Genomic DNA, 27,548 nt, shown 5'->3' on the forward strand with positions numbered 1-27,548 from the left:
GAAATTTTGCATGTAGGCTTGTATATACTGCAGGCGTTGTATATCTGGGATTCAGCCGGATCGGACCACTATATCATATAGCTCCCATACAAACGCCAAAGTCACGAACAGTGACTTTTCTCAATAACTTCGTTATTTTCTGTGCTATTATCGTGAAACTTAATATTAGAGAGTTTGTTACGCATACAGTTTGATCAAGATCGGGTGACTATATAATATAGCTCCCATAGGAACGATCGGTGGAAAACAGTGACTATGATCAATATCTTCGTTATTTCCTATGATTGTAGGCCATTCTTTCGCAAGCATAAGCCTGTTTAGATAACACGTTCTTCCACATTGATGGCTAATAGGTAAGGAAAGAGTTACCAAAAAAGTAACCAAGGGTATACAAACTTTGAAGCGGTCAAAGTTAGCCCCGGTCCTCTGGTTTTGCAATAATTGGGTCAATAAAAGCTGCCTCCAATTGCTTCCGCAAATTATCTATTTCAGTTGCATACTTTTTTTATGTTTAATAATTTAGCTTTTAGCACGTCGGGAGATTCTCCTTTTACGTTATGTCTGAGCTTGTTTATTATTCCTGATGTAGTGGTTTCGTCTTGTACCTTGTACAAGATTGTGCCGGTTATTTTCGACTTTATGACTTCAACAGCTATATCCTCCTGGTCGCCTTTGGTTCTTTTTACAAGCTTCAATGCTGTTATGAACCGATTTAATGTTATTTTTTTTACATCGAAGCCTGCTTCACGTATTTCCTGTCCAACGCTACCTGGTTAGGCGTTGTAACTTCTGTATTCTCTCCTCTCATTATCAGAATTAATACATTTATGTGATTTTTCGAATTTGTCTTTATAATCATTTATTTTTTTCGCTAATGTATTCCATTCCATTGTTTAATGGAAAATACGGAGTTTTTTCATCGATACTTTTTCCATTACATAAGGTAAAGTACTCAACACAACGCCGTTTTCAGTTTTTGAACAACCGATTAATGGGCTTGCAATACTATTTCTAGTTTCTATGTATTCGTATTTGAATTCTATTCATTGGTCCTAAAATTGGGTTCTTTAATATAAATGTCATTTACTATGCTCATCATTTTAAATCATTTGTAAATTACCTGCTCTACTTGCGTATCTTTTTTTTATGCATTTATTGTGCAACTTATATAATTTGGTTAGCACATTCGTTAATAAAAGCAGAATAATTATTATTAACATAACAGTTATTACTTTTAAATCTACTGATACGGTTTCAACATTATTAATGACATAATTTCATTATAAGAATATATGTATATGTTAATAAAAATAATAAATAATATATATTTATTTATTATTTTTATTAAATTTTGTGTTTTTATACCCTTGCAGAGGGTATTATAAAATTGGTCAGCTATTTGTAACGCACAGAAGAAGACGTTTCCGATCCCATAAAGTATATATATTCTTGATCAGCATGAGAAGCTGAGTTGATATAGCCATGTCCGTCTGTCCGTCCGTCTGTGCGTATGCGTTTTACTCAGCCGTCTTAATAGCTATCGGGCTGAAATTTTTTTCGGGGGTTTTTATTACCCGGGAAAAATAAAGTATGAAAACCAGCAGTATCGGACCACTATATCATATAGTTCTAAAAGAACTAGAAGAAACATTTTCATAAAAATCGAGTATGCTATGAAATTTACATATGTGATAATATTGGATATAAAACTCCAGATCCCAAAGATGCCGTCAGCGCCGCTTGCTGTCTACTAGGTCTTTCGTCATCAACAGAGTACATGCATACACACACAGACGCAACGCTACATAAAGTGTATGTGTATGCGTGCGTTGCTTTGCTTTGGGAATGAGGGAAGAAGAAGAACAAATTGTAAAATAGAGAGTAAAATTGTTTTGTTTGTATATTGATGAATTGAGTTGCAGAAAACAAATTTTGAACAGGTGAATTTACAATTTTTCCTGCCTATATTTTGTACAGGCTCCCAGCATGTACTCTAATCGATCGAGTTCTCGCTCAATTTTTACAATAAGTATAAGTATATAAAAAAAATATTTGTTTAAGTTGCCGGTGCTGGTCCTCGCACAGGCCCCGAAGATCGTATGCTGCCCTCTGTATTTTGCGCTCCTGTCGGTTTGGAAATCTCGCAAGTTAGTGCGCAGCAAACGTTGTAGAATGGACCTTTACAGTCCGCGAGACATTGCCTCTTATATTCTGGGATAGCTGTTGGAATGGGGGGAGTTACTGGTGGGTATATATTCCTAATTTGGCGGTAGGTGCAGGATGGGTTTTGTTTTTTATTTATTAATTGCACTAGTTGTGCTTTACGAAACGAGTGCTTTTCTTGTATGGAATCAGAATCGTTCCATGCTTGATTGTTCAAGATTTTGCTAATTCGGTCAATTTCCGACCTCAGTCTTTGTTTACCACCGTCGCGCTTTTTATGTCGTTTTTGATTTTTATCCAACCGCACTCTACTCACTCAGATATTCAGATTGGTCTTTCTTTGCTGTAATCGTTGTGGTTGCTGCTACAACTGGTGCTGCTTGTGTATGTGGAACTTTTGGCTTTGCTGCTGTTGCTGACAGTCACGGTCGCCATGTAACAGGCAAAAGATTGCGTCTTGATTTTGCTATTGACGGATTCAGAATGAATCGTCTCTTTTTATATAATAATGGACTAGCCTAAAGTACATAATAAGGTTTGGAGTTCTGTCGCTCAAAGTAGCGGCAGAACGGGAGTATATAGCATGCCATATGTATTTGTATATACATATGCATATATATGTACGGACCACCCGTCCGAATTATGCCGCGGGCTAGAATTTGTTTAACTTCTGCATTGAAAAAGTCCTTAACGCCCATTGGGAGTGGGTATAGTTTTGAGTATACCGGTTTCCCATTTGTTCGTATATTTGCCACAGTGTTTTTTGTTATATTGCAGATCCTTGTCAGGATCTGCGACTACTATTTCGTCCATCATCTTGTAAAAAATTAATGGACTCAGATCCATTTTTTGTAATTATTTGGTTGTTTAATAGATCGATAGTTGCTCCGACCTTTTTTAAAATGGTCAAACCAATTATGCCGTCAAAATCTTATTGGATATTTATCAAAAAGAAGTGAACTTTAAAACCGAAAATATGTATTGGTAATTTTTCTCCCATGCATGGATTTCACATTAAATGGTTTTCCTGCGGGGATAATAAAGTTTAATACGGCCATTGGTCGAATATATTTTTTTGAAGTCCGCGTATCGATAAGTAGTTTTTTTTTTTTTTTTTTTTTTTTTTAACGTTTAATATATATTTGTTGAATCTACTCTTAAATTAGAGCCTAACAACAAGTTTGAGATATTTTTCTTAATCTAGTACTTAAGATAAATCCTGGGGATATTGCAGGCGGCCCGAATCACTTGTTATTGGGTTGGTCTGTCATTTCTTTTAAGACGAGTTCTATTATTAGTTCGCGTAAGGGAATTGGCAAGAACATTTGGGTGTGCATCCAGTTTCGCAGAATACTTTAGTTGTTGACTACCTATTTCAGATTTTACGCTAGGTATATTTAGATCATTTTGAATGTTGTCGTTCCGTATGTACCACGGGGCCCTCGTGATTGATCTTAAAATTTTCGACTGCGCTCTTTGTATAATATCGACATTGCTGGTACTTGCCTTCCCCCATAGTACGGCTCCGTAAGTCCAGATGGGTTTCAGTACGGTGTTGTATAGGAGGACTTTATATTCCAGACGTAGAGGGGACCGAGCATTGATGATCCAATGTAGGCTACTTGCTTTCAGTTTAAGCTGTGACTTTTTTGCTTCGATGTGCTTGCGCCAAGTTAGTCTTCTGTCTAGGTGGATGCCAAGGTAAGTGACATCCTCGGCTTGAGGAACTGGTACGTTGTTTAGCATTAGAGCTGGACAGATTCTTTTGTTAAGCGTAAATGTAACATGTTTGCATTTCTGCTCGTTGACCCGGATACGCCAGGTTGCTAGCCATTCCTCTACCACCTTGAGGTGTTCCTCTAATTTTGCAGAGGCTTGTATTGGGCATTTGGATCTGCTGAGGATTGCCGTGTCATCGGCAAAAGTGGACGTTGTAAGTCCTAAACTCGTTGGTAAGTCTGCAGTGTACAGTAGGTAGAGCAATGGGCCGAGTACACTGCCTTGCGGTACACCAGCTTTGATTTCAAAATCAGCCGAGACGGAGCCATTACATCTTACAGCGAATTGCCTATTGTAAAGGTAAGATTCCATGAGTTTGTGGGTGTACTGTGGCAGTTTTTGCCGGATTTTGAACATCAGACCCTCCAGCCAAACTCTATCGAAAGCCTGGGCAACGTCGAGAAAGACAGCCGCACAGTATTCTTTTAGTTCGAATGCTGTTCGTATTTCGGATGTTATGCGATTGACTTGTTCAATTGTACCATGTTTTTCGCGGAAGCCGAACTGGTGTGAAGGGATTGTGTTCTCCGATGCCAGAAATGAGTTTAGTCGGATCTGCAGGACCTTTTCAAAAGCTTCGAAAGACATGGCAGCAAACTAATTGGCCTATAGGATGATGGCTGGGTTTTGTCGTTTCCCACTTTAGGAATCATGATGATAGTGGACCTTTTCCATGTTCTTGGGAAGTAGCCAATTCTTATTATAGCGTTGAACAGTTTGCAGATGTATTGTATGGCAATGATAGGGAGTTCCAGGATCATTTTCGGTGTGATTAGGTCATGGCCAGGGGCTTTTTTTGGCTTTATGTGGTTTTTAATAACTGCAGTGATCTCGTCCGATTGGAGTTCCGAGTACTCACTATCCGTTAGTGTGCTCGAAGGGGGAAGTACAGATGAGTTTGATGTTGGATTTGGCTGGAAAACCATTTTAAGATGTGTGGCAAATACGGATGCCCTCTCTTCGTCGCTGCGGGCCCATCCACCGGTTGGACTCCTTATCGGTGAAATTGTCTCTGCAGGAGCGCTTAAAGTTGGGTGGGCTTTCCACAGAGGATGTTTAGTGCTGGTTGGGCTGAGCTTTTCTATGTATTTTCTTTGAGCCCAGCTTTCCTCTTGTCTTAACGCCTTGGAGAGGTTGCGATTAGCATGCCTTAGGCGAAGTTTTGCTGCTGGTGAGCGAGTAATCTGCCATTCTCTTCTTAGACGTCGTTTTTCCGTTACTAATTGTTCTATCCGCCGGTTCGTAGGCCTGTCAACAGGTTTAGTGTAAGAAGAGGCAGGTGGAGTAGATACTTTTGCTGCAGCTGCCATCATAGACTCAAGTGCAGAGACGCACATATCAATGTCCTCTGCAGCATTCAGTTTCGGCGAACAGTCAATGTGGGCACTCATGTACATTTTAAATTTAAGCCAATTTGTTTTGTTGTTTGTAAGCCTATATGGGCGATCAAGTACTTGAGGTCTTGTTAATAGTGTGAATAGTACTGGAGAGTGATCGGAAGTTAGATCTAGCAGTGTATCCGCAGTGATCCGATTACGTGGAATCCTCTTGGTTACTGCGAAATCAATCAAGTCAGGCACTTTCTGTGGATCTGTGGGCCAATAAGTAGGCCTACCCGGTGAGACGCAATCCATCTTATTGAGAGGGTTGACTATTGTGTTGTACAACTGCTTGCCTTTAGGATTTACCAGGCGAGATCCCCAGTGCGTATGTTTGGCGTTATAGTCCCCTGCTGCAATGAAGCGATCTCCGAGTGTGTTAAAGAAATCGGTAAATTCCTTTTCAGAGATTGAGAAGCGTGGTGGGCAGTACAGGGCAACCAATGTAGTGTTGCCGCAGCTGGTTTGAACGGTTATAGCAGTTGCTTGTAGGTGCTGTGTTTCAAATCTGTTGAGGAACGAGTGTTTTATACGGTTTTTGATTAGGATACCAGCCCCGCCATGAGCTTTTCCGTCTGGATGGTTTGTTGCATAGAAGGTATATTTTGGTATTTGAAAATTATTTTTTGATGTTAAATGTGTTTCCGAAATCAGCAAAACGTCGATTTCACTTGAGTCTAGGAATAGTTGCAGTTCATTTTTGTGCTTGGAGATGCCGTTAGCATTCCAAAGACATAGACGTAGGGAAGCCATTATTTATTCTCGATAAGCTTCTGGATAAGCAGGTTTTGATTCCGCATCAGTTCTTGCATACAGTTTTGCATGAACGTCATAAAAGTGGTCGTGTTTTGATTGAGTGAGATCAATAGGGCTTCTAAGCCACTTGGAGTTTGCTGGCCAAGCTCTGGTGCGCTAGGTTGCGGATTCTGTAGATGGTGAAGTGACGGGGTCTCTTTTGCGGGCTCCGTCTGTCCAGTTCGGAGCACACTAGCGAAGGATACACTAGGATTGTATGTAGCAGGCATGTTAGATGATCTAACAGCCTTGGCGAAGAATACCTCGGGTGTAGTTTTAGAGGCGTTGACGGTGATTTTTGGTCCAGCTGGGGGTTTGCGCCCGTTTAGGTGAGATTTAAGATCCTTGAAGACAGGACATCCTCTGTAGTTGGCCGTGTGGTTCCCTCCACAGTTACTGCATAATCTTAGTGCGACATTGTTTCTGTCCTTGGTGCAAATGCCATCTTTATGATGTTCGCCACAGCCAACACACACTGACCTGAGATTGCAGTTGTTAGAGGTGTGGTTGTATTCCTGGCAGTTTTTACACTGCGGTGGTTGGTGTCTCTTATGGGGCTCCTCTACGGTGATTCTTCTGTGCAATAGGAGCTGTAGGTTGTAGATTGGGTGCACTTCATTTGGCTTCGACCGCTTTGCATCTGGTTGGAGCTCGATTTTAAAGAGCGGCTGTGCGACTTTGTTCCTGTTGATGATGTTGACAACGGATTTGACCGCAAACCCTTTTTCGACCAACGCGTCTGCTATTTCTTGAGTAGGGACTGATGGCTCAATCCCCTTCAACACAACCTGGAGCCCTTTACTGCTTTTTAGTTGGTAGGTATAGAAGTTGATGTTAGCATTACGGAGGTACTTTTCGATGATGCGGAAATTGTCCTCAGTTTGGGTTTGGCATTTAATTTCTTTAATGTTACCCCTATTGAGAGGGGTTACAACAAAGTTATTTGCCCCTACTATTTCTACTAGCTTCGAAATCAGGGCGCTGCAGTTGGCTCCACCGATGTATAAGGGGGGTGGTCTAGCCGATTTAACTTTATCTACAGCGCCGGCTTGATCATCTTGCTGATCGGCAAGAATTTTAAAACGATTCCCGCTAAGGGGTGCTACTCGTTCATTTGGTTTGGTTATTTTCGGCGTGTTGCCACTTTTTTTCTTTTGCGGGCTTAGCTTCCGCTTAGTTATTTTAATATATCTATCCATTCCAGTTTGGACAGAAGTCGTTGGGTTTACTATTGTGGCTGACTCAGGGCGACTTGTCGTTGACGGCTTGAGGCAGGTCAATACTTCGGCAGACGCTGCAGTAGTTGCTGTCAACGAGCTGACGGTGCTGGTCGGTGCAATCGGTGACCCAGTTATCGTTATTGATGGAGAAGCACACTGCTCTCTCCACGGTAAGTTGCTTTTGATTGCTGAGTGGCTGGCACTTTCGGTGTTATTGCTTACGCTAGCATTCAGTGGGGTCGGCGACACCACCGAAAAGTACGCGTTGTTGCGTTGGACCGAGAGTCGACGCTCACGTTGTTGTTGTAGAATTAGTTCTTGTAGCTGTTGCTGTTGGGGATCGAGAGAGCTTGGGCCCGAATTGGTGGACATGTCTTTTGTAAAGATTACGCACTTTGTTGTTGCAACTTAGTATTTATTGCTATTAGCAATTGCTATTTTAGCAATCTAATAGCAATATGATTGTAAATAGGCGTCTCTGGGGCGACTGAGAGCCCTACACAAATTTTTGCAAACGCGGTCTTTTTTTACACTCAATTTTTGCGGAGTGCATTAAGAAACACGTCTGTACACGGCGGCAGTTAAATTAACTCTGGTTTCGCATGCACATATTTCTCCCACTTTAGAGAGCTGAACAGACAGCGATAAGTAGTTAAATTATTATTCCTTGCCAGATTTCAAAACGAGTATATTTCATGGCAAACGAGTCATTTCGCATATGAGCTATTTCGACCTTATAGGGACAGCTCCGCCCACTACCAAGCAATAGGCATAATTAGAAATAAAGTAAAAGGTGCCGCTAGTTCCACTCTGGCGTCGTACAACACTGTTAAAAATGTCGATGTGATTATATGTCGACTAGACTTTACCTACGCAGACAAAACGCCAGTTCGTGTTATTCAGCAAAAGCTGGGAACCTTACGACGAGGTAGAAAAAATCTTGACCCTCATCGCTAATAAAACAAAAATGACACACGAAGCAGCGTTAGCGAATGTGGTAAACGAGCAGTTTGAGTCAGATGATCTACACTCCTTTGTGTCGGGGCTTAAGAAATCCTTCATGGCAGTAGTACTGCCAGTAAAACCCAATGATTTACCCACTGCGCTAGAATTAGCGCACGAGGCCGAAGTAAGCCATGACTACGCAACTTTCGCTGCAAGCTTTGCGCGGGCTACCGAAAAAAAGACTCAAGGCCCCTTTGAACAAAAAAATCAAAATTTTCGAAACAATGCTAATCAGAAAAGGTGCTCGGAAAACAGCCAAGAGGGCATATAAAAAGACTCCCCATTACATTAGGATCTAACGATATCTAATGGTTCCTTACACTTTATACCTGGGATGATTTCGGTATCCCTATATACCTCCACCTCCGGTGCTACTGATTTTAAATTTTCTAATTCTGTCCTTAAGGACTCTATTTTTTGGTTAAACTGTTGGGTGAAAGTAGACTGCATTTGTGCAGCTTGGTGATCAAGCGCAGTCTGCACTGCCACTTGTAATATTTTCAAAACCTCTTCTGTTGTTGGCTTTTTGTACGTTTCTTTCACATGCTCAATTTTACCTCTTATACCTTTTAGTAACACCTTGTCACTACTATCACTATTTTTTTTATAATCCTTCCACATGAACAGACGGGATCAAATATTGTTTAATACTTTAAAGTTGGTTGGTGCAAAATTTAGTTTTGGAATTAATTAAAACAGAGAATGTCCACCTCAACGTTTTAGTTAACTAACCACCCCTAATGCCAAGCGAATCATTGAGTTTTTAACAATCCAAGATTAATTTATTCAAACAACAAACAAATATATTGGTTTCTAAATGAACGGATTGCAACTTATTTTTAAAATTAGTTTTTATATTTGTTACAAGCCATGCGTCTTCTATGGGGCATAGACCAGGACGATTGACAGCTCACCAGGGTAGCCAAACATAACGACATCAACCAACCGAGTTGCATCACACCAGAGTTGACCCTTGGACTGTCACCTTGCGAAACAGATTGATACCTATCGAACAAGCAACTGTGAATGTAGGCGCCAAATCCAAAAACCATAAGCATTGGCTGGCTCATGTTACCCAGCGATCGTGGCCCAATATTGCAGTTGCATCCGCTATTGCCTCTTGTCCATGTTAACTCGACCCTCGCTTTAGTGCCGTCCCCGGACCTCTATAGGTCAAAAACTACTCGCTTCTCTGCGAACGACCAGATAGATGACGAACCAAACTGGGACCACCCCAAAAGTGATGCTGCTGCTACATGTCCCGACATTAGTTTTGTAGTCCAGTTATATGCCGGAGGTTGTTGATGCTCATTTCGTGGAGGAAAAGCAGGCTTACGTGTTCCCGGTACTTCGTAATGTTGATTTGTAACTCGGCTGACACCATTGGTTTCTTTCTGAGCACATCATATTTGTCTATGATGTCCATGGTGGCGTCGTTAATGATAATCATTTTTTCGTCCACAACGATTAAAGGTTCCAGGTGGCCTGATCGGGAGCTACAATGGGCTTGAGTCCGGCCATTAGCTGTTGTGTGCAGCCATTTTTGGGGCGAACTTTTGCAGAATGTTGTGTTTACCGCCATTCATCAACCCTCGACTGAGAATAGCTCTGTACAACAATCAGCAACAACGTTTATGAGAACTTTAGTTCGAAGGTCTGCCTCTAAAATTCCTTCTTTTTACAAAGGAGTAAGTTTGTTACCAAGGCGATTGTTTGTATAGTTAATTCGTGAGAAAATCAGTCATTATATAAGAAATTTTATTGGCGATACGGATAGTCTCAGTTTAATTTTTGTTTGCCCGTTTGATGTTACAAGATTTTAACAATATGTGTGAAATTCTTTAATTTCAATTTTTCATCCAAAAATAATAAAAAGTGAGTGGGATATAGACAATCTCCGGCGGGACCTTGAAAAAAAAGTGGTTTGCAGTGAACATCGTAACTGGTCACAGAATCAACGGAAATGAAAAATTCAACTTGCATTAGTTAAAGGACAAAATACTCTAGGTAACGCTGTCGAGTTTTTATTTTTTAATTTTTTTTTCGATTTTTTAAATCAAAATTTCAAAACGATTCGTCCAGTAGATTTTGCAGGATCGTGTTCACCTACTTTAATGGCAACTTTTCAGGAGAGCGTTTTAAAGTTTTGGACACCGAAGAATCTGATATAAAACGGTCGGCCGACCTGCGTTCAACTGCCCATAACTTCAGAAGTTTTACTCGGATCGATCTAAAATTTTAACAAACTTTCTTGAGATGTTGTGCATTCAGAGAAAAATTAAGTAAGTCGTCTCGCCGACTTAGGTATACCATACACCAGTAAAGTAAATATTTTAAAATTTTATTAAACAAATGCATTCTCACATGCTTTTTACAAGCTTATCTTAGTATCTCGCTCACTCAAGCATACGAGCACCAAAGCGCCTCCACCAGCCAGCGGCCAACTTCGGCCTTATGTAAAAACGTTTATATGCATAACTCGGTTATTTTTTGTCCGATTGTGATTAAATTTGGTATTTTGCTGGATATTAGAATCAAATTTAAGTGTGCCAAATTTGCACAAGGTAGAAAAACACGGGAGATAATCGAGTTTTTTTTAATTACAGGGGCGAAAAGGGGCGTGGCAAAATCTTTACACACACATAATGTGCGCATTTACTAACTAAATATACATGTAAAGTTTATTATATTGATTATGTTTATTAACTTAAGCATTATAGATGATTCTGAGTGGTTAGGTTACAGTACATTGGTTTTGTGAAATACAACTGAGAACAACTTTAATTGAGCAGCTGACGACTGCGAGTTTCGACTTTCAACTTTCAACTGCAACTGACTACTGACGACTCTCGCTCCAATTCGCTCTCTCAATGTCCTTGTAGACGCTCTCTCAATTACATGTGACGGGCATAACCATTCTGATCTAAACAACACCTCTTCACATTCGGCCCTCCTGATCATCATCATCTGTCCCAGATGATTCCGGATCGTCATTGTCAACAGCATACCTCCACAGCTTCATATTGTCGGAGCTTGTGCTCGTCTGATGTGGTCCTTCCACTTGGGCTGCTTTGCGTACATCATAGCGGCCGTTCCTCTTTATCTTAGTTACCTCATAAGAGCCAGGAAAACAACTGGCCAACTTCCGGCTTGCGACAAATTGGGTTCGCTTGATTGCTACGAGATCACCCAACAAGTACCCATGATCCTGCTTGCGTCCTTTGTCAAAGTTGCGTTTGTAAGTCATCTGTGCTTCTAGGATATTCTTGTTGGCTTCGTCACGGAAACTCTCTCGCTCACAATTAAAGTTATTGATTAATTCTTCGTTGATTAGACATAATACTCGATCTCCTGCTTGTGTACACATTTTCGTTCCAAACATCAGCTCGAATGGTGAAACTTTTGTAGATGTGTGGACCTGTGAGTTAAGAGCCTTTTGAACCTTTGGGACATATTTGTACCATTTGCTTGACTCTTCTGCAGACAGCTTCGATATGACGGCCAGTATGGATCGATTCACGCATTCTATTTGCCCGTTGCGTCGAGCAACTCCAATGGTTGTAAGGATGTGTTCTACTTTATTATCGGCGACATATTCTGCCAATGCGTTGGACAAAAAGGCAAAACCTTGGTCACTTGTAATACGTCTCGGGAAACCAAATACGTGAGAATATTCTGTCAGCTTTTTTATGACTTCATCGTGGCCTGCTGACTTCGTGGTAAAGAGCCACACAAATTTCACAAATCCGTCTACCATGGCAAGGATATATTTGTACGACTTAGACGTGGATTCCATCGTCCTCAAATAGTCGATATGCAGAGTTTGCAACGGGGTGTCACCTTTATCAATTAAATGCATCTGAACTTCTTGCTTGCCAAGTTTTTTGCTGTGAATTATACAACGGATACAATTATCAATAAAATTAGACACCTTACGCTCTAAATAAGGGATCCAATACAGCTGACAAAATGCATGCATTTTCTTGCGGGTAGCAAAATGGCCAATTTCGTGAGCTTTAGATGATCCACGTGCTGCATACTTTTTCCTGGTTTGTGAATAATATCGCAGGTGAAATCTTGCAATTACAGCACATACGATGTCACCTCTCTTGGTACGTCTTCTTTCTTTATCGTCTGCTTGAACGCTGAACAGTCCGTTACTAATTTAAAGTGAGTCCCAATCAGGTAGAGCTTCGGATTCGGTCGTTTTTTTACTCCAAAAATACACCGGGTAAAGTTTATCTTTAAAACTTTGGAGTAGCATCGCTCCAAAACCATGCTATGATGTGTCTGTGTGCAACTCGGTGGGAGCATCTCTCGAGTATAGATGCAACAGTGGTTCGCTCGTTAGCAACTCCTTTAGCTTCTGCAAAGATATGAAATTTTACATACTTTCGTTTTTTCTTTGCCTGGCCACATCTTCATACCGCAAACGATGGTTCCAAGAAAGTTAATTCGTGACTGTAAGAAAGTGCATTTTTTCCATTTGATTTTCAACTTATACTTTACGGCAGTACAGTGCAGAACCTTCTGTGTCTTCTCTAAGCAGTCATCAGCAGAATGTGCATACACAATCACACCGTCCATGTACAACCGCATTATATTATCGTTGATTAAATTTTAAAAGACATAGTTCCCAAATCTTATAAATACGGCCAGTGAATTCGAAGAGACCCTTTTTTTATTACAAATGCTAGAGTGCAATGCACTCTTTATTTGAGTCTCCAGTGGCCCTTCAAAAATGTGTATTCTCCATCGTCGCATGTGAAGGTGAACTTTTCAACGAAGTCAATTCCCATTAAGGCATTGCAGTCAGCTGCCTCATCAGGCACAACGATAAAGTTCTGAGTTGTATGCAGATCGTCAACAACAACATCGGCAACAATGGCGCCTGTCGGTTTTATTTCTTTTTTGCCTAGACCAGTCAACGTACATTCGTTCTCTCAACAGTTGGTCGACTTCAGAGCTATTTAATTCGCACTCAAATTCTTCGATTAGACAGCTTTTCAAATTGGCATAGTTGTTAACACTTACTGATTCCAAAAACAGTTTGGCAGTACCTTTCATCTTTCCTCTCGCCTGTGAGTACATTTGCTTTTCGTTAAGCTCAAATGCATCTGCATTGTACTCAAAAACTTCAAACCATTTCCTTGGGCCAGTTCCATTAAATTCTCCAACAATGTTTTCAAGGAAATTCGATGCCATATGAACTTGGCATTCTCGCTGCTCGTCGACTTGTATTTTAAGCGTCAGTAATTGCATCATCTGTTGCAATTGACTTTGCATTTCCACGGCGTTAGCCATCGCTTGTTCCGTTTCCGCTGTTTCAATTTTGCTCATTAGGTCAAGCGCTGTTTCGGTTTCTGTGATTTCTTCGCACGTACATTGGTTTTGTGAAATACAACTGAGAACAACTTTAATTGAGCTTCGCGACAAGTTTTGACTGACAACTGACGGCTGCGACTTTCGACTTTCAACTCTGAAAAAAAATATTTTGTAATACTACCTCCCCCTTAACGACACATTCAATGCCCTTAACATGGTCTTCTTTTGTTGACGTAGCATGTTCTGCTTATTTTTTCCCTAAGGACCTCATCGAAGGCCCTCTGGAAGATACTGGGAGCATTTTTGAGCCCGAAGGGGAGCCTGCAGAATTCATACTTCCCATTATTTACAGAAAACGCGTTTTTCCCTGTCTTTTTCTGCTAGCGTTATTTGATGAAATCCCGACTTTAGGTCCAATGTTGTAAAATACTGGGCCCATTCTATATTCGACAGGATAGTTGAAATCATTGGAATAGGGTACTTATCATCTGTAGTATTTTGATTTAGTTTCCTAAAGTCCAATTTGAGGACCGAATTATGCCGTGGGCTCGAAGTTGTTTAACTTTTGCATTGACAAAGTCCGTAACGCCCATTGGGAGTGGGTATAGTTTAGAGTATACCGGTTCCCCATTTGTTGTTGCCACAGTGTTTTTGTTATAAGGCAGAGTCTCGTCAGGATCTGCGAACGCTCCTACTCTTTCGTCCATCATCTTGATAAAAGACTTAAGTGTAAAACTAATGGACTCAGAACTATTTTTTGTAATTATTTGGTTGCTTAATAGATCGATAGTTGCTCCGACCTTTTTTAAGAGGTCAAAACCAATTATGCCGTCAAAATCTTCTGGGATATTTATCAAAAAGAAATGAGCTTTAAGGGGGGTTTCTACCTTGTGTTGCCTTGTGTCTACCTTATGCATTTTTCAAGAATACTGTGTAAAAATTTCGAGTTGAAATCTGTAAAATTACGAAAGTTGTCGGCCGATAAGTGGAGCGGTGTCAAGCGCGCTGGGCTGCAGCGCAAATTTTGTAACGCGTTTGTCTAAAAACTACATTTTTGTAGCTCATGGAAGTCCTAAAGGTCGCAAAAATTAACCAATCGCTATGAAATTTTTCATGTTCTTTATGATATTGTTCAGCGCTGGTAGTAGAATTGGCGAAAAATATTAAAAATTGTTAATTTCAAAAATTAATTAGTAACGAAAAATAGACAAAAAAAAAAATTATTTCTAAAAAAGCTCATAACTTTTTCATTTTTTATCCTTTTTTCCCAATTCTACTACCAACGCTGTGCAGCTGGGTGATGAAGCGCAGTCTGCACTGCCACTTGTACTATTTTCATCGCCTCCTCTCTTGTTGGTTTTTTGTACGTTTCTTTCACTTGCTCAATTTTGCCTCCTATAACTTACAGTAACTCCTCGTCATATAGTCGTATAGTTTTTCTGTAATGGTTGGTGCAAAATATAGTTTTGGAATTTATTAGAATGTCCACCTCAACGTTTTAGTTAACTAACCACCCTGAAGATTAATTTAATTAATTAATTAATTTAAATCTCACTTACATTTTTATTTTTCTGCTTATGATTTTTCTATGCCCTGTTGTTGCTGAATTGTGGCAGACGGTATTTGGTATTGGACGGATTACAACCAACCGAGTGGTATCACTCCAGAGTTGACCCTTGAAATGTCACCTTGCGACACCGATACCTAGCGCCAAGCAACTGTGAATGTAGGCGTCAAATCCAAGAACCATAAGCATTAGCCGGCTCATGTTACCCAGCGATCGTGGCCACTGCCAATATTGCAGTTGCATCCGCTGTTTCCTCTTGTCCATGCTAACTTGTACAATAAACTATTATAAATATAATGTAAACCTCACATAGCACAAGCGTAACATGAGCTAGGACTAAGCCAGCGTCTGGACGACAGCATAAGAATATATACATATGTAAACATAGGTTAAGCAAAAAAATATTTTTAGAATAAAATTACTCCTAAAACTGCAACCCAAAGACACTGACGAGTCCGTCTGGAAGTAATTTAATTTAACTGAAACCCCGTTATTACGGTAGACTAGTGTAGTATTCGCCCTCAGAATTAACATAGAAGATAGATTTGCTTAAATCAAATTTGGTTAAAATTTGATTCACTTCCTCAAAAATTTTGCGACGTCCACTTCCCCTCTCGAAAATCAAATCAAAAACTAACAAAGTTAAAATCCCCAAATTTGGGATATAGACTTTTTACATATATATTTTTTTATATTTTGGGATATAGACAGATTATAGAAACACGCAAACTATTTGTTACTAGAAGGTCAAAAGCGCAGAGTGTAAGATTGATCGAGATGGATTATGATATAATGAGACATGTAAAATAATTTAATAAACATACATTTGGTTTCCGAAATTTCAAATGTGTGTATACATACATAGTGCAGGGTATACGGAAGTCAACGAGACGACTTACTTTATTTATTTATTGAACATTTTTATTATTGGAAAATGACTATAAGTAGTCAAAAACTATGCTGAAATATATTAATATATCTCACCTGATATATATGCTATTCTGCTAGTTGGCGCTTCCCCTACTTCAGAGCTTTCTACGCCTCGTATTGTTGTTATATAATTGGGGTTACGTATAGTTTCCGCTATATTTTCTACATCGACACGCCTCAAATTATCGTGTATAATTCTACCATTACCATCATGTCCTAAAAAGACTCTCCGCGCTGTGGAAAACTGTTCACGGCGCTGTAACCACTGGCCTACTACGGGTAAGCGTCGTAGATTCATTAAAGCAATGCCCAAAGAGACTGTAAAAAGGTTGGATTCTTGCTGCCGTGGGGCTTGGGCCTCTCTTTCTTCTTGTGGCTGCTGATTTAATTGCCTTTGAGTCAGACGCTGGGTTGCAATTTGACGGAAAAAACTCATGACAATTAGACCAGCTCCACTTAATGACGCCTGCTGACCATCAGGAACCACATTAGGAACTGGATTTACTTGGTTTCGTGCTATGATAAGCATATTCCTCTGTGCCATTATAGCTGGCAACTCATATCGATGGAAAAAAAATAACATCGAGTGCTGAATATATATAACAATTTTAATTATCGCAACCCCATTACTGTGTATCTTAGAATACATACTTGAATAAACAAATAAGATGAGAGTAACGCCAGAGTCCGATATTGTCCGCTGAATCGATAATGATATGCATAAAAGGTATAGTGATATAGATAAAAAAATCTGAAAAAAAATATAAATATAAATTAAACTCATTTTTGAAGACACAGTTAAAATTTATGTTCCCCAACCAACACGTTTTCTTAGTTTTAATATTCACAATTACTAGATGAATTCTGGCATATTTTATTGCAACAGTTTTTCAATCAAATAATAGTTTTATTATAAATGTTATAGAAATTAGTAGTTTATGAAATATTTAGCTAGCCAGACAAACTAATTGCAGTTTTTGTGCTGCGTATGAAATCTTCGAAAAATTACCACGCCCAACGGTTTTAATGAAACGAAAGACCTGAATGTAAGGTAAATACAATTGAAATTTACCCAATTTGTTGCACATCAAATTTACTATTCTACTTACTAATAAAAATGGCTTTAACAAGTTTTAAAAATAAATGCCGTATAGCTACTTAAATAGTTGGAAATGGCAACCTTTAAAAATTTGTTTAAAAAAAAAAAAAAAAAATTGTACACATAAAAATAATATTTATCATAAAAAAAATATATGTCAATAAATAAAGGTAAAGAGGCCCGGGGATAACTTCGACCGCAACAAATTCAAACTAGAAAAACGTTCTATCTAAAATTCGGACAGACGATTCAGCTTATCATGCTGATCAAGAATATACATACTTTATGGGGTCGTAAACGTCTTCTTCTGTGCGTTACAAACACCTGACCAATTTTATAGTACCCTCTGCGAGGGTATAAAAAGTGGAAACACGCACAAAATTAGAAAACCAAATGAACGCGTAGCACCCCTATGTGGGAATCGGTTTACAATTCTTAGCGACCAGAACGACGTCCAAAATGGCGGCGAAAAATAATATCGGAAACACATTTATCAACAAAAACTATTTTTAAATATTAAAATATAATCCAATCAAAAAGATGGATTGCGTCTCACCGGGTAGGCCTTATTGCTGGCCCAGAAAGAGCCTGACTTGATTGATCTTGCAGAAACCAAGAGTATTTTGCGTAATTTAACTTCTCTCTTCAGTGCTATTCACACTATTAACAAGACCTCAAGTACTTGATCGCCCAAATTGGCTTACAACAAAACAAATTGGTTTAAATTTAAAATGTGCTGCAGACGACATTGACATGCGCGTCTGTGCACTTGAGTCAATTTGCAAATGAACCCGCAGTGACGAAAAGAGGGCATCCATCCGGCATCGGGTAGTAAGCACTCTGCAGTTATTAAAAACCACTTAAAGCCAAAGAAAACCTCATGGCCATGACCTAATTACACCGAAAATGATCTTAGAACTCCCTATCATCGCCATAAAATACATCTGCAAACTGTTCAACGCTATAATAAGAATTGGCTACTTCCCAAGAGCGGGGAATAGGTCCACTATCATCATGTTTCCTAAAGTTGGAAAGGACAAAACCCAGCCATCATCCTATAGGCCAATTAGTTTGCTGCCATGTCTTCCATACCTGTTTGAAAAGGTCCTGCCGATCCGACTCATTTCTGCTATCGCAAAACACAGTGCCTTCACACCAGTTCGGCTTTCGCGAAAAACACGGGACAATTGAACAAGTCAATCGCATAACATCCGCAACACGAACAGCATTCGAACTAAAAGAATACTGTGCGGCTATTTTTCTCAATGTTGCCCAGGCTTTCGATAGTTTTGCTGGAGTGTACCCACAAACTCATGAAATCCTACCTTTACAATAGGAAATTCGCTGTTAATCAAATCTGGTGTACCGCAAGGCAGTGTACTCGGCCCATTGCTCTACCTACTGTACACTGAGACTTACCAGCGAGTTTAGGACTTACAACGTCCACTTTTTCCGATGACACTGAATGCACATCCAAATGCTCTTACCAATTTCCTTACGCGAACTAATAATAGAACTCGTCCTAAAAGAAATGACAGACCAAATCAATAAGTGATTAGGGCCGCCTGCAGTATCCTTAGGATTTAGTTTAAGTACTTGACTAAGAAAAATATCTCAATCTTGTTGTTAGGCTGTAATTTAGAATTCAACAAATGCATTAAACTTTAAATAAAAAACCTTGGCATTATACATTAACATTTGGAAGCCATTCAACTTGTTTCCTCAAATCTCTCTGACAAAGACTTGCTCATTGTTCTGGGAAATTTTAAATTACCTGAGATTGCCAGGAAGCTTTCATATGATTTTTTATTACTGTTGCCTTCCTCGTCACATTATTTCATAGATGGTCTGCTTGAGTTGTCCCTAACGCAAATAAATCATGTCCGGAATAGTCGTGACAGATCACTATATCACTATGCTTAACGATACTAACTCGATGCCTCTAGCCCGATGTTTTCGCAAGACAAACTTTACTAAACTGAAATTTTTTGTTTAGATTAATGATCGGATATGGACTTTGCTATTTCTGTCCTCTATAATTTATAGAATATTTATGACAAGAAAAGTAGTTTTTTCGATGTTTGTGTCCCACGTGTGACCCAATCAGGTTATTGCCGATATGTTTGCTGATTTTTTTAAAACGACAAATTTCTCTGCGATTTATTAAGCGAATTCTCCTTATCCTTATCACTTAAAATCGTCTAATTGCATCTTAAACCCTGTGTTTGATGAAAGTCCGGGTCCTCTCAGTTCTGTCAAATCAGTATATGCACCAGGTGCAGGACCAGTCCTGATGGAGTACCAGGCTGCGTATTGGTGTTGTGCAGAGGCTGTATGTAAGCCAATACTTAAGTACTACTTAAGTTGTTAAACACTGTTTGTCTCATCTTCCTAGAAAAAGTCTGAAGCATCCAATTATACATAGGTCTGCTGCAGCATTTCGACTCGAGCGCATCTATGTCGCGTTGTTGGATAAATGCACATGAAAAAATTAATTTGGGGGTTGTTTTCTCATTTATTTTCTTGCAGCAGATCATCGATTGTGCTATTCACTTTTCATTTGAAAAAGCAATTTAACTGCCGCCGTGTACAGACGTGTTTTTTAATGCACTCCGCAAAAATTGAGTGTAAAAAAAAGACCGCGTTTGCAAAAAATTTGTGTAGGGCTCTCAGTCGCCCCAGAGACGCCTATTTACAATCATATTGCTATTAGATTGCTCTAATAGCAATAAATACTAAGTTGCAACAACAAAGTGCGTAATTTTTACAAAAGCCATGTCCACCAATTCGGGCCCAAGCTCTCTCGATCCCCAACAGCAACAGCTACAAGAACTAATTGTACAACAACAACGTGAGCGTCGACTCTCGGTCCAACGCAACAACGCGTACTTTTCGGTGGTGTCGCCGACCCCACTGAATGCTAACGAAAGCAATAACACCGAAAGTGCCAGCCACTCAGCAATCAAAAGCAACTTACCGTGGAGAGAGCAGTGTGCTTCTCCATCAATAACGATAACTGGGTCACCGATTGCACCGACCAGCACCGTCAGCTCGTTGACAGCAACTACTGCAGCGTCTGCCGAAGTATTGACCTGCCTCAAGCCGTCAACGACAAGTCGCCCTGAGTCAGCCACAATAGTAAACCCAACGACTTCTGTCCAAACTGGAATGGATAGATATATTAAAATAACTAAGCGGAAGCTAAGCCCGCAAAAGAAAAAAAGTGGCAACACGCCGAAAATAACCAAACCAAATGAACGAGTAGCACCCCTTAGCGGGAATCGTTTTAAAATTCTTGCCGATCAGCAAGATGATCAAGCCGGCGCTGTAGATAAAGTTAAATCGGCTAGACCACCCCCCTTATACATCCGTGGAGCCAACTGCAGCGCCCTGATTTCGAAGCTAGTAGAAACAGTAGGGGCAAATAACTTTGTTGTAACCCCTCTCAATAGGGGTAACATTAAAGAAATTAAATGTCAAACCCAAACTGAGGACAATTTCCGCATCATTGAAAAGTACCTCCGTAATGCTAACATCAACTTCTATACCTACCAACTAAAAAGCAGTAAAGGGCTCCAGGTTGTGTTGAAGGGGATTGAGCCATCGGTCCCTACTCAAGAAATAGCAGACGCGTTGGTCGAAAAAGGGTTTGCGGTCAAATCCGTTGTCAACATCATCAACAGGAACAAAGTCGCACAGCCGCTCTTTAAAATCGAGCTCCAACCAGATGCAAAGCGGTCGAAGCCAAATGAAGTGCACCCAATCTACAACCTACAGCTCCTATTGCACAGAAGAATCACCGTAGAGGAGCCCCATAAGAGACACCAACCACCGCAGTGTAAAAACTGACAGGAATACAACCACACCTCTAACAACTGCAATCTCAGGTCAGTGTGTGTTGGCTGTGGCGAACATCATAAAGATGGCATTTGCACCAAGGACAGAAACAATGTCGCTTTAAGATCATGCAGTAACTGTGGAGGGAACCACACGGCCAACTACAGAGGATGTCCTGTCTTCAAGGATCTTAAATCTCACCTAAACGGGCGCAAACCCCCAGCTGGACCAAAAATCACCGTCAACGCCTCTAAAACTACACCCGAGGTATTCTTCGCCAAGGCTGTTAGATCATCTAACATGCCTGCTACATACAATCCTAGTGTATCCTTCGCTAGTGTGCTCCGAACTGGACAGACGGAGCCCGCAAAAGAGACCCCGTCACTTCACCATCTACAGAATCCGCAACCTAGCGCACCAGAGCTTGGCCAGCAAACTCCAAGTGGCTTAGAAGCCCTATTGATCTCACTCAATCAAAACACGACCACTTTTATGACGTTCATGCAAAACTGTATGCAAGAACTGATGCGGAATCAAAACCTGCTTATCCAGAAGCTTATCGAGAATAAATAATGGCTTCCCTACGTCTATGTCTTTGGAATGCTAACGGCATCTCCAAGCACAAAAATGAACTGCAACTATTCCTAGACTCAAGTGAAATCGACGTTTTGCTGATTTCGGAAACACATTTAACATCAAAAAATAATTTTCAAATACCAAAATATACCTTCTATGCAACAAACCATCCAGACGGAAAAGCTCATGGCGGGACTGGTATCCTAATCAAAAACCGTATAAAACACTCGTTCCTCAACAGATTTGAAACACAGCACCTACAAGCAACTGCTATAACCGTTCAAACCAGCTGCGGCAACACTACATTGGTTGCCCTGTACTGCCCACCACGCTTCTCAATCTCTGAAAAGGAATTTACCGATTTCTTTAACACACTCGGAGATCGCTTCATTGCAGCAGGGGACTATAACGCCAAACATACGCACTGGGGATCTCGCCTGGTAAATCCTAAAGGTAAGCAGTTGTACAACACAATAGTCAACCCTCTCAATAAGATGGATTGCGTCTCACCGGGTAGGCCTACTTATTGGCCCACAGATCCACAGAAAGTGCCTGACTTGATTGATTTCGCAGTAACCAAGAGGATTCCACGTAATCGGATCACTGCGGATACACTGCTAGATTTAAATTCCGATCACTCTCCAGTACTATTCACACTATTAACAAGACCTCAAGTACTTGATCGCCCATATAGGCTTACAAACAACAAAACAAATTGGCTTAAATTTAAAATGTACATGAGTGCCCACATTGACTGTTCGCTGAAACTGGATGCTGCAGAGGACATTGATATGTGCGTCTCTGCACTTGAGTCTATGATGGCAGCTGCAGCAAAAGTATCTACTCCACCTGCCTCTTCTTACACTAAACCTGTTGACAGGCCTACGAACCGGCGGATAGAACAATTAGTAACGGAAAAACGACGTCTAAGAAGAGAATGGCAGATTACTCGCTCACCAGCAGCAAAACTTCGCCTAAGGCATGCTAATCGCAACCTCTCCAAGGCGTTAAGACAAGAGGAAAGCTGGGCTCAAAGAAAATACATAGAAAAGCTCAGCCCAACCAGCACTAAACATCCTCTGTGGAAAGCCCACCCAACTTTAAGCGCTCCTGCAGAGACAATTTCACCGATAAGGAGTCCAACCGGTGGATGGGCCCGCAGTGACGAAGAGAGGGCATCCGTATTTGCCACACATCTTAAAATGGTTTTCCAGCCAAATCCAACATCAAACTCATCTGTACTTCCCCCTTCGAGCACACTAACGGATAGTGAGTACTCGGAACTCCAATCGGACGAGATCACTGCAGTTATTAAAAACCACATAAAGCCAAAAAAAGCCCCTGGCCATGACCTAATCACACCGAAAATGATCCTGGAACTCCCTATCATTGCCATACAATACATCTGCAAACTGTTCAACGCTATAATAAGAATTGGCTACTTCCCAAGAACATGGAAAAGGTCCACTATCATCATGATTCCTAAAGTGGGAAACGACAAAACCCAGCCATCATCCTATAGGCCAATTAGTTTGCTGCCATGTCTTTCGAAGCTTTTTGAAAAGGTCCTGCAGATCCGACTAAACTCATTTCTGGCATCGGAGAACACAATCCCTTCACACCAGTTCGGCTTCCGCGAAAAACATGGTACAATTGATTAAGTCAATCGCATAACATCCGAAATACGAACAGCATTCGAACTAAAAGAATACTGTGCGGCTGTCTTTCTCGACGTTGCCCAGGCTTTCGATAGAGTTTGGCTGGAGGGTCTGATGTTCAAAATCCGGCAAAAACTGCCACAGTACACCCACAAACTCATGGAATCTTACCTTTACAATAGGCAATTCGCTGTAAGATGTAATGGCTCCGTCTCGGCTGATTTTGAAATCAAAGCTGGTGTACCGCAAGGCAGTGTACTCGGCCCATTGCTCTACCTACTGTACACTGCAGACTTACCAACGAGTTTAGGACTTACAACGTCCACTTTTGCCGATGACACGGCAATCCTCAGCAGATCCAAATGCCCAATACAAGCCTCTGCTAAATTAGAGGAACACCTCAAGGTGGTAGAGGAATGGCTAGCAACCTGGCGTATCCGGGTCAACGAGCAGAAATGCAAACATGTTACATTTACGCTTAACAGAAGAAACTGTCCAGCTCTAATGCTAAACAACGTACCAGTTCCTCAAGCCGAGGATGTCACTTACCTTGGCATCCACCTAGACAGAAGACTAACTTGGCGCAAGCACATCGAGGCAAAAAAGTCACAGCTTAAACTGAGCCTACATTGGATCATCAATGCTCGGTCCCCTCTACGTCTGGAATATAAAGTCCTCCTATACAACTCCGTACTGAAACCCATCTGGACTTACGGAGCCGTACTATGGGGGAAGGCAAGTACCAGCAATGTCGATTTTATACAAAGAGCGCAGTCAAAAATTTTAAGATCAATCACGGGGGCCCCGTGGTACATACGGAACGACAACATTCAAAATGATTTAAATATACCTAGCGTAAAATCTGAAATAGGTAGTCAACAACTAAAGTATTCTGCGAAACTGGATGCACACCCAAATGTTCTTGCCAATTCCCTTACGCGAACTAATAATAGAACTCGTCTTAAAAGAAATGACAGACCAACCCAATAACAAGTGATTCGGGCCGCCTGCAATATCCCCAGGATTTATATTAAGTACTAGATTAAGAAAAATATCTCAAACTTGTTGTTAGGCTCTAATTTAAGAGTAGATTCAACAAATATATATTAAACGTTAAAAAAAAAAAAAAAAAAAAATCCAATTATAGGAGTATTTCCAAATTGGCTGCCATACCTAAAGCATTTGAAAAAACACAGTTTTTGCCGTATTATTAGACTAATTCTTAAAAATAAAGTTTTCCTGGCTTATAAAAAGTGATTAGACATTAACAAAGCTATTTTATAGCGGACGTTGACGATACTATGCGCAGTACGTGTAGCAGGCCAGCCTGTTACCCGCGAGCCCAAGCTGATAACTGCCCACCTCCCACCCGACCGTCCGAGGGGTGCAGCCGTATAACGCACGGCACGAATCGAGTTGACAAATACACAATAAAAATGAAGCAAGTAAGTCGACTCGTCGACTTGGGTATACCATACACCAGGTGAAACAAATATTTCGAATTTCGAAAACCAAATGTATGTCTATTAAATTGTTTTTACATGTTTCATAGTATGTTTCTAGTCTGATTTCAATAAAATTTGGTAGTTTTGTAGAAATAGATAAGATTAATTAGTCTGCCGAATTTGAATGCGATAGTCAAAAAAATACAGGAGGAAATCGGTTTTTTCTTAATTATGAAGGCGGAAGTGGGCGTGGCAGAATATAAAAATATATATACTCTGCGCGCATACTAAGCCAGTATACATACTAAATTTGGTGACTTTAGCTTTGTTTGTTTTTGATAAAATCAGTTTTGTTTAATTTGCGGGGGCGGAAGTGGGCGTGGCAAAATGTTTAAATAGCCAGTTTCTGCGCGTCTATTAAACTAGTCTGCATACCAAATTTGATGTCTCTAGCTATTATACTTTTTAAGAAAAACAGTTTTGTGTGATTCCAGGGGGCGTAAGGGGGCGTGGCAAAAAGTTTGAACAATTATTTTCTGCGCGCTAACTAAACGGGTATACAAATTAAATTTGATGTCTCTAGCTGTTATACTTTTTAAGAAAAATAGTTTTATGTGATTCCTGGGGGCGTAAGGGGGCGTGGCCGAAATTCCAATTAACTCTATATATGTACATAATACACGAGTATACATACCAAATTTGGTGGCTCTAGCTCTTATAGTCTCCGAGATCTGCGTGTTCATATGGACGGACAGACGGACATGGCTAGATCGACTCGGCTGTTCATCCTGATCTTTTATAGGGTCGCAGAAGCTTCCTTCTGCCTGTTACATACATTTTGGCGACTTTAATATACCATTTCACCCTATGGGTGTATGGTATAAAAACAGACAAACAAATAATACTATAGCTATCTACATATTAAGTAAATGGAATAGGATAGATGTTTTAAGTATATAAATAGAAAACTCTGAGCCGATTACAGGGAATAGAAGGTTGTAATCAGAGCAGAACAACGACTAAGGGATAAAGGTATCAAAGGATACTCCGTCTACATGGTACCGACATACCAACAACTCATGCGAGTCGATATCACCAATTATGAGCTTGTGCATAAAAATAACACCAAGCATAATTCTACGGTTAGGGAAGGAAGGTTAATCAAAAGAAGTTTACTAGAATACGAAGGAAAATTGACATTGCGATCCCAGCTTAAGCCACGAAGAGCAAATAGCAAGAACTGCTTTTGACGGATTCAAGTCTAATCTGGTGCGACTCATATTGAGGTGACCAAATGCAAGATCTATACTCTAAAATAGGACGGACAAGCGAAGTAAAAAGAACTTTAGTTGTATAGGGGTCGTCAAATTCTTTTGACCATCTTTTTATGAAACCCAGAACACTCATGGCCTTGCGACCGTGGTGGAAATATGGGTGTTAAAATTCAACTTATGGTCCATAAGTACATTCATCGTGTGCATTCGAAGTAAACGGACGTATCGCTCTGTGTAATTATTTCAAGTTGTAGTCTGTGTGCCTATCTTGCACGAAACTATTTTCTGTTTTGGGCACTGTCCAACGGTGTCTGTCAAAAGAGAAACGCAAAAACTATAAAAAAAGTAAGTTTTGTCCAACGGACAAAGCTACCGCCCTCGCTCTGCGCGAAGTCGCAAACGAGGGGCAATAAAACACTACCGTTTCTTGCGAGTAAACGGTTCTTGATGCTGGGCAAACGCAAATTTGAAACAACCAAACTTGCGAATTGACCAACGATGCCAGGGGACTCATCTGATCAGCTCCAGCTTAGAAATAAGCTGTCTGAGCGTGAGGAGTTGAGGGAAATTAAGTACAAAACACCTGCAGAGCTGCGAGCCACCTTGGCAAAAGATTTATTTAAGTCAAGTGATAGGCTAAATTATAATGTCAACTTGATTGCAACAACAACAAGCACTATGACAACCAGTACTATGACATTTTCAACTGGAAGCAGTAAACCGAATTACTTAATGGCAAATAGCATAATTAGCAGCTCATGTTCCCTCTCTGCCACATCTTCTGCTGATGCTACAAGCATAAGTTTGATAAAAAAGCAACCCCGTGTTAACGATTGCCCATTTCAGATGCCGAGAGCCCCTCCTTGTAAAAAACAAAAAAGAGGCGACAAAGCCTCAAAACTACTAGAAAAGAGTACTAGCTCAGATCTCGTAACAAACAACAACTACAAAAACTTTCCAGAAATTTAACTGCTACTACCTCTTCGGCTGCGCTCCGAAATAATCGTTTCGCAGAGCTGGCTGAAGAAGCTGATGCTGTGATGGATCTTGACATTGAAGATCAACTTGAGCAAGTAGAAACTGGCAGTCAAGAACCTGCTGATAATGACCAGAGGCAAAGCACATTGCCCAAGCCTTCTGCTATATGTGTTCCACAAGTTGGAAACATGGGTAAACTTGAAGAGGCCCTAAATTCTACAGTGCCAGCCGACATGTATGACATACGCACATCCAGGTGTTGCAGCACGATGTTTTTCGTGCTGTGGTAAATATATTAACGAAGAAAAACTGTGAATTCTGGCACCACCAGCCGAGAGAAGATGTTCCGTTCAGGCTAATCATTCGGGATATTCATCCAAATGTACCAAAAAAACTAATCGAGAGAGCTTTTACTGACAAGGGACACGCAGTCATGAATATCTACTGCCCTAGGAAACCGGATTGGCGCAACATTGAAATCAATGAAGAGGATGATGAAGATGTTAATAATGCGAAAA

The 27,548-nt window shown here is 40.4% G+C and overlaps 1 protein-coding gene across 1 annotated transcript in view; it reads right to left on the bottom strand.

Annotated features, from left to right (window-relative positions):
• LOC137574376 (membralin) overlaps nucleotides 1–27,548 on the bottom strand; it is a 93,319-nt gene that overhangs the window by 36,743 nt on the left and 29,028 nt on the right. Inside the window, 2 exon segments of the mRNA XM_068286671.1 lie at nucleotides 16,218–16,752; nucleotides 16,815–16,914. Of these exon segments, the coding sequence (XP_068142772.1) occupies nucleotides 16,218–16,752; nucleotides 16,815–16,914 (635 nt within the window).

This window comes from Drosophila tropicalis, unplaced genomic scaffold (assembly GCF_018151085.1).
Source record: "Drosophila tropicalis isolate 14030-0801.00 unplaced genomic scaffold, ASM1815108v1 contig_445, whole genome shotgun sequence".
Taxonomy (NCBI): Eukaryota; Metazoa; Arthropoda; class Insecta; order Diptera; family Drosophilidae; genus Drosophila; species Drosophila tropicalis.